The 15,357-nt window shown below is 40.0% G+C and overlaps 1 protein-coding gene across 2 annotated transcripts in view; it reads left to right on the plus strand.

The window, feature by feature from the left end:
* PTPRK (protein tyrosine phosphatase receptor type K) overlaps positions 1-15,357 on the plus strand; it is a 477,611-nt gene that overhangs the window by 118,831 nt on the left and 343,423 nt on the right. For both annotated transcript variants that reach the window (XM_008138467.3, XM_008138476.3), the window contains exon 2: positions 2,856-2,978. In XM_008138467.3, the coding sequence (XP_008136689.1) occupies positions 2,856-2,978 (123 nt within the window). The remainder of the gene's footprint in view (positions 1-2,855; positions 2,979-15,357) is intronic.

A 15,357-nucleotide genomic window follows, 5' to 3' on the forward strand; every position in this document is an offset into this window, starting at 1 on the left:
ATTGCATTAATACAATGTACAAATTAGTATAAAATACAAAAAAGATTTAAAAAAATCTTTTACTAAAGATTGATTGAGATGCTCTATATGTGGTGTACAGATATATGGTACCACTTAGATTATAATTTATTTTAAATTAAAAGTATTGTTAACAGTGAAGTCAAGTGGACCAGGAGCTACTTACAAGACTCTTGACTGGTAGGCAGTGAAGCGCACCAAACTGTAGGGGTTGACCCACTTTTTTTGCACAGCTACTCCTAGGTATTGCTTTTCAGAACCTGGAGTCTAAAATTAACAGTGGCTATGAAGGACAGCAATTAAGGCCATTTGTCTTTCAAATGAGCCAATGTAGGTTCCACTGGTAGTTTAAATTTACATACAGAGGGCACTCACCATTATAAAGGGCAGTGGGCGCCCTCAAGGCATGTGTTGCTAAGCTATAAGTCATTTTGGGGTTGATAGCAAATTATATTTTGAGAAAAAAAAGCAAAACTTTTCCTTGCTATGTAAAGATGCATTTCCTAGCAACTTCTCTTCATTGATTGATTTTAAATTAAAAATACATCATTTATTTATGAGAGCATTTTATAGAAAGGCTATTTTAAGCATATTTAAAGGAGAGTATTAAGCTTTCAAGCTGCTGAAGTTTAGTTGTTTTAAAGGGTTGATGTAGTTATATGATGTAGTTGTATGAGTGAATCAAGGATACCCACATACATACAGGCAGGCCTCGGGTGACGTGGGAGATCCGTTCCTAATGGGATCTTCCCCGTAAGTAGGAACCCACCTACATAAGCACCCACGTCACTCACATGGAGCACATACACAGCAGTAATGCAGTGACACAGTAACAAATATTTAAAGCAAAGATAACAACTCCTGACCTTTACTTGTGGTAAATAAATAATAAAAAACATAAAGCACATCTGTACATATGTCGAGATGATGGAATCTTATTATTATTTTTTTTAATGAATACTGTAAATGGGAGATGTCGACATAACCACTAAAGGACTCTAAAGGATGAGTCCAACTTAACCCGAGGAGGCCTGTATTCTGCTTTGAAAAAGGTCCTTGGGGCTAAATGCCTTCTGGCCATCTCCCATCTTGCCTTCTTTGCTTGTGAAGCTGGCTTGTTTCTCTCATTAGTAAGGGACGTAACTTTTTTCATAAGCAAATGACAAACTTTTGATGAGGAAAATGAATTCCTTGTTTGCTGAGAATTTATAGGACTGCAGTTTACCACCCCTTTGCCTGCTGGTTGGTCACAGAATTCATTGAGTTTCTTCATAAAGATTCCCCTTGAAAACTAAACAAATAAGCTACTTGAAAGGAGACAGGTGCTTGGTTTCCCTCATTAAACCCGCTGCTGGAGTTTCATTAGTACTAATCCATTTTCTTTCATGATTAGACATATAGGCCAGTTCTTATTTTCATGATTTGAATAAACAAAATATGTTGAGTTGTAGGTGCCTGTATATATGTGGGCTGAAAAGCAAATGTAATTAATCTCTCTGTCATAAAATTATTCCCTGAAAATAAAGCCAGGAAAAGTGACTCATGTAAAGGGGAAAAGCTACCTCCATTTAAAAAAGCTGTTATTAAATGAAGCGGAAGTGGTGGGTGTGATTATTGGCAATATGATGGGTTTCATGCTTCAGTTTCCCCCCTCGTATTGTCACAATTGTGTATAAAAGTAATCTAAATAAAATACTGAAGCATTTTAGACTCTATAAAGCTTTAATTGTTTCATTTGCTATTACACATGATACCAAAAATCGTGGGTATTGTTGAGTCCGAGTTCTAGACTCGTGAAAAACGAAGAATGAAGTCATGGACAAAAACAATTAATGGGACCAAAGTTTCTTGGGAGAAGCCAGTCCTGGAATAGGTGCGGCTGGGGTTCCAGGAGCAGGCCAGTGTCCAGAGCTTCCTTTCCATGTTACAGTCAGGGGTAGTTTAGTGTCCAAGCTAATTAAAGTCCAATAGTCCATGTGTGGAGGCCCTCATGGGGAGAAAGAGAGAGAGAGAGAGAGAGAGAGAGAGAGAGAGAGAGAGAGAGAGAGAGAGAGAGAGAGAAAGTATGTGCCTTTTAATTTAGAGGGTGGGTAGTCTTGCTAGCTCCTAATTGGTCTTTACAAAGAATTTTGCCTTAGCAATATCCTTTTGATTGGTTTATAGACCTTACTGCCTTGTGATTGGTTATCTGCAGGCTGCCTGTCTTAGCAATACCCATACATTTTAAAAGTTCTTGCCTCTGGCTTGCATCCCCTTCCTTTCCGCTCAGTGGGGTGCCTTAGTAACTCCATCTAGTTGGGTTCCCAGCTTTACTTCCTTTCCCAGGGTCCCACCCCTAACCTACCTAGCTTCCTTCTGCCTCCTCAGAAGTAGATTTCAACTTATTCTTTCAAATCAAGGGACTTGATAAGACTTAAGTACTAACTTCACCTTTTTGAACTTGCATTATGGAGAAAGACTGCTTTTATTCTTTTTCGGTTCCCCGTTATATCCACTAAAGTTGTTAAAAACTGTTTAGGTTCTGTGTGGTTTATATATTTCAGGTAAGACTCCCTATATGTGTATCTAACACTATACATGTATCTCATATTATTTTTAGTATTTTGAAACCTGTGCCTCAGCCTTCCTTTTGAGGTTCCAACTGGAGCTACTGATAGAAATTTTAATATATGTGAAAATGTAACAGGAATAGTGATAAGCAGGAGAGTTCCATTTATTATTAAAATTATAGTACTACATTACGTATTTCAGTATGTTTCCTTCTCCAGCATGTTCTTCATTTTCAGCATACCTGTTTAGAATGTAGCAATCTGAGCATCCTTCTTTTCCCGTTTCAGGTGGCTGTACTTTTGATGATGGTCCTGGGGCCTGTGATTACCACCAGGACCTGTATGATGACTTTGAATGGGTACATGTTAGTGCTCAAGAACCTCATTATCTGCCACCTGACATGCCTCAAGGTGAGAATCATTCTGTTTTACCCAGTGTTGGGGCAATGGCTTTGGAATATGTAGCATCTTCTTATTTTCGGTATAACACAGTAGTTTAATTGTTACAAAACACTACTATGGTCAAGCTACTTGACCACATCTAAGAGCCTTAACATATTCTTTGTTTTTCCCTCAGTAACTTCCTTTAATCCTATTGCTCTTCATGAGCTCACGATGTCTTTGTTATCTCTGACTTTGGAAAAATATTGTTTTCTTCTTAGTCCTATATAAAAAAAAGTCAAATGGAAATGAAACCAAGAAATAAAATAAAAAAAAGTAAAATGAAGAAAAAACAAAGTTCTTTAATAAACAATCTAAAATGTGAGATCAGCTCACTTGGTACTTGTACAGGTCTGATCCAATTAGACGGAAGGAAGGACCTTTACTTCCTGGTGGGGAGATTGATTTTCTCGTTGTCCCTGGTCATGAGCATGCCAGTGGCTCTGAGGAAAGGCAGCCTGGAGACCAAATTGTCAAATAGAGAAGGTCTTTTCTGAGTGAAATGTAAAAAAGAGGGCTGAGCCTTGTTCATTCTTTACCCTGTTCTTGTTAAATCCTTAGGCTATTGGTTTTGTGAAATTAAATATTTCGTTATTGCTTAAACCAGTTTGAGTTGTGTTTTCTCTTAACTAACTTAGGACATAAATATATACATATCACTTTATACACGATCAGACTAATATTTGTGACTCCGATTCTACATATTAATTTGGAATTAATGCCAAACCCTGTGTATATATGTTTAACAACATTTATAGTAAAAATTGAAAATGCAAATGGGAATTTTAAAATACTGTACTAAAGAGAATAAACTGTTTCCTTCCCATATTTAGAAAGAAACAAATGTGGTATAATGATACACTATATACAATCATCCTATATAATAAAAGTCCTATATAATAAAAGCCCAGCAACCGAATGGTGGAAGACCAGAATGACCGGTTGACCATTCCATGTGATGTGCACTGACCACCAAGGGGCAGACACTTAACGCAGGAGCTGACCCCTGGTGGTCAGTGTGTTCCCTCTGTGGAGTGCCGCTCAGCCAGAAGCTGGGCTCACGGCTGGCGAGTGTAGCTGTGGTGGCGGGAGCCTCTCCCGCCTCCATGGCAGTGCTAAGTAGCAGTGAGCCGAGCGGTAAGGAACAGCAAGCAGGCAGGCAGTAAGGAGTGAGGGGTCCCAAACTGTGAGAGGAATGTCCAACTGCCAGCTTAGGCCTGATCCCCTAAGCTGGCTGGTGGACATCCCCTAAGGGGTCCTGCACTGCGAGAGGGCCCAGGCCAGGCTGAGGGACCCGGGGCATGAATTTGTGCACCAAGCCTCTAGTCCTAGCTAATAAAAGGGTAATATGCAAATTAACCATCACTCCATCACAAAGATGGTGGTGCCCATAGCCACAAGTTGGTGGTGCCCAGTCCTCTCAGCCCCACCAGAGTCCCCCAGTCCCGGGGGGGGAGAGCGGGGGACGGCCGCTGAGAGCGAGCAGCGTGAGCAGCCTGGCGGAATGCTTGCTTCGTTGCCATGGCGACGAGGCAATCGTTCTGTGCTGGGTCGTGGATGGGCCTCTGGGCCGCGGAGAGCCTCTGGGCAGCGGGCGCCGAGTGGCCAGGCCCCTCAGAGAGCTACTGGTGCATGGATTCGTGCACAGGGCTACTAGTGTGTATATAATATACTGTGGAGGAGGAACAAACTTTCCTCCACCCTCAAGGTTTTTCTGGCTAGTTTAGCCAGAGAAAATAACCAAATTTAATACATAGATGTGTAAGGGGAACCCCACATACACGGGAGAGTCAGAGACCCCACCTGCAGGAGAGGTTCAGAAATAGAAAGGGAACAAAGGTACATAAGACACCCTGAGCCAGGGATGAGGTAAGGTGCCTTGGGGGCCTCAAAGGGCCATTGCCTGATGAGAAGAGCTGGTGCTTAGTAAATAGAAATCTGTCCTGCCCTATAGGAAGATGAAAAGAGGTTATCTCTGGTAATCTCTTACTATGGGCAAGTTCTTCTGGGTAGTTAAGGGAGGGGCAGACTTTTCCCTGGAGCCTGCTGCTCAAGTTGCCTTTAGCTCAAAACAGTCTGCATACCACAGAGGCACCTCTTGGGGTGACTCGTCCTGGACTCCCACAACTAAATATAACAATATTTAACAATGTAATATAGTTGCATACTATATAACACATAGTCATCAATTGTAACATATAATCATACATAATTGATGGGCTGTTACTAATAATTTCAGTTTTAAAATACATTGGTAGTATTTTTACTGTGAATCCTTTAAAATACTTTAATCTTTATGAATTTTCTAAATTCAAAAAAGCCTTTCTAAACGTAGTGTGAATTTCAGACATGACATTTTTAGACATAGCCGATGGAAATGTCATTTCTGGTGACTGAACTTGCTAAATAATATGATATGAAAAAAACAAAAATTGGAAGCATCAACAATAAACAATAATACACCACAAGTACACAAAGAAAATAAAACCGAATGTTACATACATTTCCAAAGTATGGTTTTAAATGAATATAGTAAATATATCCTTTGGAACGTTTTTTAACTGGTTCACCTGATGATGTTTCTTTGAGAGTAGGGTAAAGTAAATCTGCTTTCTGTTCCAAATTGTCACTTTCCTTGGCTGAGTAGGCAAATGGTTGTTTGTGAAGCTGAACTGATCCATAATTTTCTTGCAAGAGGAATAAATTGGTACTAGCTGGCTGACACCCTCGGCTTCTTAGTTTGACCCTTATGTGTCAGCAGACTCATTTACTTTTGTGCATAGGTTTGTATTTTTCCTTCAAAGGTACATAACCTTATTTTCCTGGTACATGTTAATTAAAGAAACTCCTGTTAATATGTCACCTGAATTTTCTCTGTGGTATATTTAGACCAATTTTTTTTTTTTAAATCTAAAAAGGGGTGGGCTGGGATACACACATTCTCACTGTTTATCATCAGAGAACAATCAGAAATATGTTGATTTATGGAAATGTTACCATTGTTAATTACCACTGAAGATGGATAATGAATAGGTGAAGAGATACTGCTCAGATGACCTTGTTGGCTAACCTTTGATGAACAGCTTAATAGGTGGTTACAGTACAGAATGATATGCACAGAAAGTGAAAGTGTTTGAAATTCAGGCACATCTTCCAATTAGTAGGACATTAAGTCATTAATCATGCAGAGGAGGAAGAAAGGTCACGGCCACTTTATTTTTGCCAAATGTAACTTGTGTTTAGTCTTCGGAGAAGGTGAAAGAGAGCATCTATTCTTACATTCTTTGTTTACTGGTCTCTTTTTACAATATATACCGTTTTTCTCCCTATTTTCCTTTAAAATGCTCACTGAACATTATCTGTTCATAAGATAGAAAAAAGGAGACATTTAGATTTATCATTCAAATTTAATGAACAGTCCATTTATTTTCAAATAAATTGCCAGGCATGTTTCCTTTTTACATTTACTTAAAAAAAAAAAAAACAAAACACACCTCAAATATTTGGCAATTCTAAAGTAAGAAGTCTGGATTCTGATACAAACTGGTATTGAACTATCTCCATAAAATACATGGGAATTTTTAATTGGCTTCATTTTATTGACCTTTTTGGACTGGAAAACTATAGAAGGGAAGAAAGGCAGTGTCAATAAATAGATTAGAATTAAAGGTGATTGAAGATGGGTAGAAGGGTAGAGCAAAGAAGAAAATTTTGTTCTCATTATGCCCTTGAAGGCATAATGCCATCATTGTTTGCTTACAATGGTTTTTCAGCAGTTTCTTCCCCCACACTACCTTTGCCAGGTGACTGAGAGAGTAGAGTGGCTGAAAGGCCTGCTATAAACATTTCTAAAAATCTTCTTTTAGCCTGGCCAGCATACTCAGTGGTTGAGCATTGACCTATGAACTAGGAGGTCATGGTTCCATTTTCCTTCAGGGCATGCCCAGGTTGCTGACTTGATCCCCAGTGTGGGGCTTGCAGGAGACAGCCAATCAATAATTCTCTCTCATCATTGATGTTTCTATCTCTCTCTCTCTCTCTCTCTGAAATCAATAAAAAAAATATATTAAAGTTTTTTTTTTTTTTTTTTATTGATTTCAGAGAGGAAGGGAGAGGGAGTGAGAGATGGAAACATCAGTGATGAGAGAGAATCATTGATTGGCTGCCTCCTGCATGTTCCATACTGGGGATTGAGCCTGCAACCCAAGCATGTGCCCTGACTGGGAACCGAACCATGACCTCCTAGTTCATGGGTCAGCACTCAACCACAGAGCCACACTGTCTGGGTGAAATCTCAGAGGTCTTGAATGTTTAGTTATCTTTCCACTTATCCACCCATCAAACTCTTACCCATTCTTACTGTGTCTAGTCAGGTTTCATCTGCTTTGGGAACATTTTCCTGACTGGCTTCGAATTCGTATATTTCTTCTATCTTCATATCCAGATATGCTCCCAGTGTTCTTTGTACTTATTTCAATTGCAACTATTATAGTATCGTTATTTACATCCTTCTCTCCACTAAGCTGTAATGTCCTCTTGAACGTAAACTATACTTTTCATCTTTGATTTCCCAAGACACTATTTCATTTTGCTCAGGCAAAAATGTCAACTTATATAATGTGGTTTAAAATAATTTGGTCAGGTGTTTCAATTGTTAGAAAATTAAGAAAAAGTTTCCCCACTTCCCAAGTATTATGTTCAGTTCAATATAAGTTTTAATAGAAGACCTTCCCATAATTATTAATTTTTGGCTTTTGTCATAAAATTGTTTCACCTATTTATTTTGGATATAATTTTAAATGTTATTAATACTACCAAGAAGTAGTTCCCTTTATGATCTCTTTGTCTCCTTGAAAGTCTGGCATATAAAAGAACAAAGCCACAAGGAATGAGATGTATGGAACTAGAAATTATTTTTCATCTCGAATACACCTGTGTCCATGACTTTGTCAGACATTCTTTTATTATGAAGTGAATTCATTTGACCATTTTGCTATATGTTCTGTCTTATATCTGAGAGTAGAGACCATGATTGACATCTCAGTACATTTATCTTTTACTGTAATTGTAACTGCTTTTTCTTTTTAGCAGGTTTCTGTAAAATGACTAATTGAATTTTAGCCGAGAGTCTCTAGAGTACCTGTTTGACAGTATTTAAAGTTATGGCTGTATTGTATCCCACTTTCATGCCCATGCATTTCACTGAAAATAATATGTCAACATATAGAGTTTCTTCTGTAAAATGCACATACACAGTATATGTATGGTAAAATACAAAAGCCCTCTGCCATTAAATTAATCTGAAGATTGAAGTAAGGAATCATTCATCCTCTGACATAAAACAGTGAGGTGTGACTCAATAGTTTAAGGCCCTACTGGATCCCAATTCTGCCCCTTGTCAAGTCCCTAAACTAAAATGTAGAGAGCAAATGACATTACAAAGAGAAAGATGAGAAATGAACAATGCTGATAAGAAATGCATCCTATATATTAATAGACAAATATGCAAATTGACCATACCTCCGACACGCCCACAAGCCACGCCCACCATCCAATCAGAGCGAGCATGCAAATTAACCCAAACCAAGATGGCTACAGCCACAGAGAGCAAGGTTTCCTAGGAAACAGAGGAAGCCAAGCTTTCTGCCAGCCATTGCAGGCCTAAGCCTCCACTCAAGCTACAAAGTTTCAATTATAGAAGGTAAACAAATTCAAACAAATGGCAGCAGAATGGAGCTTGAGAGAACAGGCCAGGGTTGCCGCCGGCAACAGGGGAAGCAAAGCTTTCCACACACCCTGGCCGGGCCCACCCGCTTAAGGCAACAAAGTTTCAATTATAACCCCATCACAAATGGCTTCGGGCCTCGGAGGGAGCCCCAGGCTTGGCTCTGCTCCAGGCTACAAAGTTTCAATTGTAGAAGGAAAATAAATTACAGATACCAGGGCCTCCGCTTGCGTTGCCAGGGGGCATGGCCCGCCTGCAAACCACCACAGGCCCCTCGCTCAGGCCGCCCCACGACCCAAGGGTACCCCACCCTGATCAGGGACACCAAACCAGCTGGCCCCCATCCCTGTACCAGGCCTCTATCCTATCTAATAAAAGAGTACTATGCAGATTGATCATCACTGCAACACACAATATAGCTGCCCCCATGTGGTCAAAGATCCTGCCCCCATGTGGACACAGGATGGCCACCACAAGATGGTCAGCAGGAGAGGGCAGTTGGGAGGCACCTGGCCTGCAAGGGAGGGCAGTTGAGAGGGACCAAGCCTGCAAGGGAGGGCAGTTGGAGGTGATCAACCCTGCAGGAGAGGGCAGTTAGGGGTGACCAGGCCGGCAGAGGAAGTTGGGGGCAAACAGGCTGGCAGCAGAGTGGTTAGGGGGTGATCAGGCTGGCAGGCAGAAGTGGTTAGGGGCAATCATGAAGGCAGGCAGGCAAGCAGTTGGGAGCCAGCAGTCCTGGATTGTGAGAGGGATGTCCAACTGCCTGTTTAGGCCCGATCCCAGGCCTAAACGGGCAGTCGAACATCCCTTGAGGGGTCCCAGATTGGAGAGGGTACAGGCTGGGCTGAGGGACAACCCCCCTCCATGCACGAATTTCGTGCACTGGGCCTCTAGTCTTTACATAAAAACCAGAGGCCTGGTTCATGGATTTGTGCACCAGTGGGGTCCCTCAGCCTGGCCTGCCCCCTCTCGCAATCCAGGACCCCTCGGGGGATGTAGGACTGCTTGTTTCAGCTCAATCCAGGGGAATCCCCCAGGGATGTAGTAGTGCGCCAAGTGGCGAAGTGGCAGGCAGCCGGGGAGGAGCCTGGGCTGGGCCCCAGGGTGCCTGCCTCCTCTCAGTAGTGCTGCCTCAGAGGCGGGAGACCCTTGCGCTGCTGCGGTGATGCTCACCAGCCATGACCCTGGTGTCTGGCACCCCTGGGTCAGCTGAGCGGCGCTTCTGCTGTGGGAGTGCACTGACCACCAGGGGGCAGCTCCTGCGTTGAGCATCTGCCCCCTGGTGGTCAGTGTGCGTCATAGTGACTGGTCAAGCAGTCGACCAGTCGACCGGTTGCTTAAGGTTTTATATATATCGATGTTGCTTTTAGAACTGTGTATTTTATTTTAAATTTTTATCTCAGAATTATTAGCCAGGTTGCTAAAATAAGGCTTGCTTCTTCAAATATGTATTTGGTAAGACTAAATGTGTTTGTGTATTCAGTGGGGAACATGCACATTTCACATGATTTTTGTGCCTGGCTTTCTTCTCATAGTGTGATGTAATGAAAATCAAATAAAATGTTGGTGTTTACAATTTGATTCACATGATAACATTTTTTTTAGGTAACAATTTCAGCTATGTTTTCTATATAATAATACTAGTGTCTTCACTTTATGAGAGAAGACTTAGTCTTCATGTAGTAAACAATATTATGTGTGCAGTGTATCACATTTTAATACCTCTGAGGATTAATTTCAAGGGAGCTTTTTTGGTAACTTACTATTTTTTTTTACCTATAGTCAATCTCTCTGGGAATGTTAATCACTCATTACAATGAGTGGATTACTTTGTGTAATATTTTCACTCTATTATAGACAGTCCAAGGCCTGTGTTTCTACAAGGCCATAATTGCCAAAATCTTACGTATTTGGACTAATAGAATTATTTGACAACCAACCTACCAGAGGCAGACGTAGTAGAGGGTGTTGGAATAAAGTTATGTGCATATAGTGTTGGTAAAGAGATATTGATTTGCAATATTATGGCTACTTCTGTTTGTGTTAGAGGACAGAGCTAATCAGGCCACAATGTTGTTTTATTTTCTTTTTGTCATCTAGTTACTGTTGTCTGTTAAAATAGCCAAGGATGGTGAATCTGTGCGGTTGTCCTAAGGAGAGATGGGTGGCCGTGGGGAGAAGGGAAGGGAGACAAGCAGGAGAGAGGGGGAAGTGTTCATTAACGCAGCTGGAAAACCTGGAAGTATTGGAGACAGGTGTTAGATCTAAGATGGTGACAGAGCCAGGAAATCTCAGTTGAAAACTGGAAGACTATGCATCATTCAGTGATTTTCAGATTTTATTCTTTTAAACAACATAATGCATATTTTTTGGAAAGCCGAATTTCCCAGTAAAATCATATACCTTAGAAAATTAGTGAAGTTTTTGAGGTGAGTAGAGTGAATCTGTCTAATAACAAAATAACACTTGCTCCAGAACTATCCTGTTTTATAATTACAGTTTAGCTGACAAATATCCTTGACTTGATGATAGACATTTAAAGTCACTATACAGTCAGCTATGTATTACATTTAATTCACAGTGATCTTTCTATTTTGTATAAAACGCTCCTTCTTTTCAAAATGTAAAAGCTTTAAATGACTGTTTCTTGAGTGTCACATGAATTGGACTCTCAGACTTGCTGTTGTTTGGAATTTCTGCTGCCCTTCGGGGCTTCCTCCAGGATATTTTCACCCCCTAGGGCCGATGCTTTGTCCTTCCTTTGATTTACCTGTCTGCTGTTTTTAGTTATTTGATGAACACTTGCTGCATGTCTGTCTAAGCAAACCTTTAGAAACACATATATTATCTGGTGTCTCATTAAAGCATGCATGGTTAAAGAAAAATTCATGGACTGAAGGACTCAGACTAAAGATTAGGGTTTGAAAATAGTTTTAAGACTTTGTTTGCAATGGGGTATTTTAGGACTGGAATTATGGGCTTATTTCAATGTGTTCTTCCAAACCATGTTATCATGCGTCTGTTGGTGCTTTTGTCCTCAGCACAGAGAAGATAGTTTACCACATCTGAGTTGCTTATTAAACGCAGTGGGAGTTGGAGGCAGTGTGGGGTCAGAGAGTGAAAGGTGAGCCGCTTCAGGAAGGCTGGCTTTTAATGTAAGGGCTATTACCCTTGTTGGACAGAAATGCAGCATGAAGAATGTCTAAATTACAATGGACAGAAATGGCCTGCTGAGACAGGAGTATTTTCCTGATATTTCTGGTACATAATGTATCTCAGTAGATATGTCCTAAAAAAATCTTAAGGGGCAAAGACAGCCTACTATTAAACAAAGAAAAAAATAGTATTGTGTCAGTGCTAGAGAACTTCTAGCTTGCTAAATGAATTAGGGGTAAGCATGCAGACTTCATTTCAAAGCCTATGTAGTCACCTTTAACATGTCCCTTCAAATCAATGCATCGTCTAAAGAAACAAAATTGCGTGTCCTTGTGCGGAGTGTGAGGGAAAGGACAGTTATGACCTTACACTTTTCCTCTCCAAAAATAAACTTGCCTCATGACGGCTAAGTAACTCTCTTAGACACTTGTATTTTAAAAGCTTATTATCTTTTAAATACAAAGACTGCCAGGAAAAGTATATACAAAAAAGCAATGAAAGGCAAGTGATTGCATTAGGGATTATTTAAAAATATGGGATGTAGCCCTAGCTAGGTGACTCAGTTGTTGGGAGTATTGTTTCATACAACAAAAGGTTGCAGGTTCAATTCCTGGTTGCACAGGTTGATTTGTCAAATCACATCCTATATAATAAAAGGCCTAATATGCAAATTGACCAAACAGCGAAATGACCAGTGGAACGACTGGTTGCTATGATGTGCACTGACCACCAGGGGTAGACGCTCAATGCAGGAGCTGCCCCCAGCTTGCAGGCCCCAGGCCAGCCAAGGTTGGTGCCCACTGGGGCCCCCCCATCACCCTGCTGGCGGCCCCTCCCCCAGCGCCCCACTGGTCACCCTACAGATTGCTGGCCAGGCCTAGGGACCCTATCCATGCACGAATTTCGTGCATCTGGCCTCTAGTTCTGGTATAAAGGACAGATTCTTCTAGTAGTTATCCTGTTAACTGCTTTGACATTAAAAGTAACAACAAAAAATATATTCTTAAATTTGGAGGGGTGAGTAGGACACAGGTATCATTTAAGTTCCTGATCAAGTATGGATTAGAGATCAAGAAGGATGAAGAGACTTATCATATGCCAACCAGAAAATAAAACATTAAAAAGTACCAATAGTCTTCCAAACAAAAAAATTTAGTTACATTTCCCTCATCATTCATTAAGTAAGCCTTAACTAATTGGTGGGCTCTGGAATTTGGGGATTGCAGTCTGTTTCAGGAAGTCATCAGCCTTGGGAATTCTGGCTCTGTGTCCTGATACAGTTGGTGATGTGTAAGTGACATCAAGCCCTGAAGCCTGTAGCCCTGAGGCCAGTCCTTGAAGACACCATAGTTAGAAGTATCTGGTTCAGACTTTCCCACTGAGGTGTCATTTGTTCAGGACCTCATGTCTAGGCTCTATAGTTTAGAGCAGAACCCTCAGGTAAAGAATGAGAGTAATTCAGAAACAGCTTGCTGATAAGACTGAGTGCCTGTGATTAATTATTATCTTAACCAACACTAAGTGGGGAAAAGTTCTCAATCAGGGTCCTGGACTTACTAATTCATAAGGGTTTGATTATTGTTTTCCCTAGAGTGTAAGTCTAAATGGGCAGTGGGGGTATTAACAAATCTCAGGTTCTTTCTGTAACTTGCCTTATCTTGGGCACAGATTATTTTTTCTTTATTAATTAAGGTATTATATAAGTGTCCTTATCCCCCTACTCCCTCCGCGCCCCCCATTCATGCCCTCACCCCCCTAGTGTCTGTGTCCATTGGTTATGCTTATATGAATGCATATAAGTCCTTTGGTTGATCTCGCCCCTTCCCCCCCACACCCACTTCCTTCCCTCTGAGGTTTGATGGTCTGATCAATGCTTCTCTGTCTCTGGATTTGTTTTTGTTCATCAGTTTATGTTGTTCATTATATTCCACAAATGAGTGAGATCATGTGATATCTATCTTTCTCTGACTGGCTTATTTCGCTTAGCATAATGCTCTCTAGGTCCATCCATGCTGTTGCAAATGGTAGGAGTTCCTTCCTTTTTATAGCAGCATAGTATTCCATTGTGTAGATGTACCACAGTTTTCTGATCCAGTCATCTGCTGATGGGCACTTAGGCTGTTTCCAAATCTTAGCTATGGTAAATTGTGCTGCTATGAACATAGGGGTGCATATGTCCTTTCTAATTGGTGTTTCTAGTGTCTTGGGATATATTCCTGGAAATGGGATCACTGGATCAAATGGGAGTTCTATTTTTAGTTTTTTTTATTAAACTCCATACTGTTCTCCACAGTGGCTGCACCAGTCTGCATTCCCACCAGCAGTGCACGAGGGTTCATTTTTCTCCACATCCTCGCCAGCACTTGTTATTTGTTGATTTGTTGATGATAGCCATTCTGACAGGTGTGAGGTGGTACCTCATTGTTGTTTTGATTTGTATCTCTCGGATGATTAGTGACTCTGAGCATGTTTTCATATATTTCTTGGTTTTCTCTGAAGAAAATTAATTTACAGAAGATTGAACTTTTCTGATCTACGAACTAGTTAAGATATGTGGAGCATACCAAAGAAACTTAATTATTTTTAGTTTCTCTGGTCTCAAAAATACGAAAACAAATCTTTTTAGTTGTCCAGAATTTTATAGAAAATTCTGCTGTTTACAAAAAGAGTTTTTGAAATTTTTATCTTAATGCCTTTAGAGTTGTATCAGGCAGAATCAAAAAAGTTATTGCATGAGGTTGATCACTTGACTAAGATGGTGGCATAGATACCTGAGAATAAGACATATCAATATTTTAATATAATTAATCTTCATGCTTATTATAATGGTAGTATTATAGTTGCAATTAATATTTAGTATTTGAAAATAAAATAGCAGAAGATAACACAATTATAAGAAAACTTAGTTCTTCCACAAGTAGTGAAGTTATGTTTTTATCAAAACCATAATAAAATCAACTTAATGCATGAAAAATTGTTCTGGAGAGATACAGAATCGCTGCTCAAATTAAACAGAAGGTTAGGAATGATTTTTACAACCTCCTGTTAAAAGGAGATTGAAATTACTGAGATCAACTTGTTATTTTAACGGAAAGAAAACATAATTCCAGTCTGGCATTGATGTAATATTTGGCAGCAAAAGATTTAAAAAATTTATAAGAATGACTATTAAAACTGAGCCAACTTGAACAAAATTTCACACAGTTCATTGCTTATTTTCAAGACTCATTATTTGCTGGTATTATATTCAGAGATAAATTTTTCTCCGCTAATTTGTTACAATTTTTTTTATATCCATTGAAGTGTTGTCTTTGACAAATGTATTTTTTTTTCTGAAATAATCATACTGCCCCTTCCTCCATTGAAGTCAAAATTATTATCTTTTCCCTGGCACATAATAATCATCATTTGGTTTCAAGGCATCTTTCACTTTCATTAAAAAAAAAAAAAAAAAGTAATGTGTTAGAT

The sequence above is a fragment of the Eptesicus fuscus genome, chromosome 10 (assembly GCF_027574615.1).
Source record: "Eptesicus fuscus isolate TK198812 chromosome 10, DD_ASM_mEF_20220401, whole genome shotgun sequence".
NCBI lineage: Eukaryota > Metazoa > Chordata > Mammalia > Chiroptera > Vespertilionidae > Eptesicus > Eptesicus fuscus.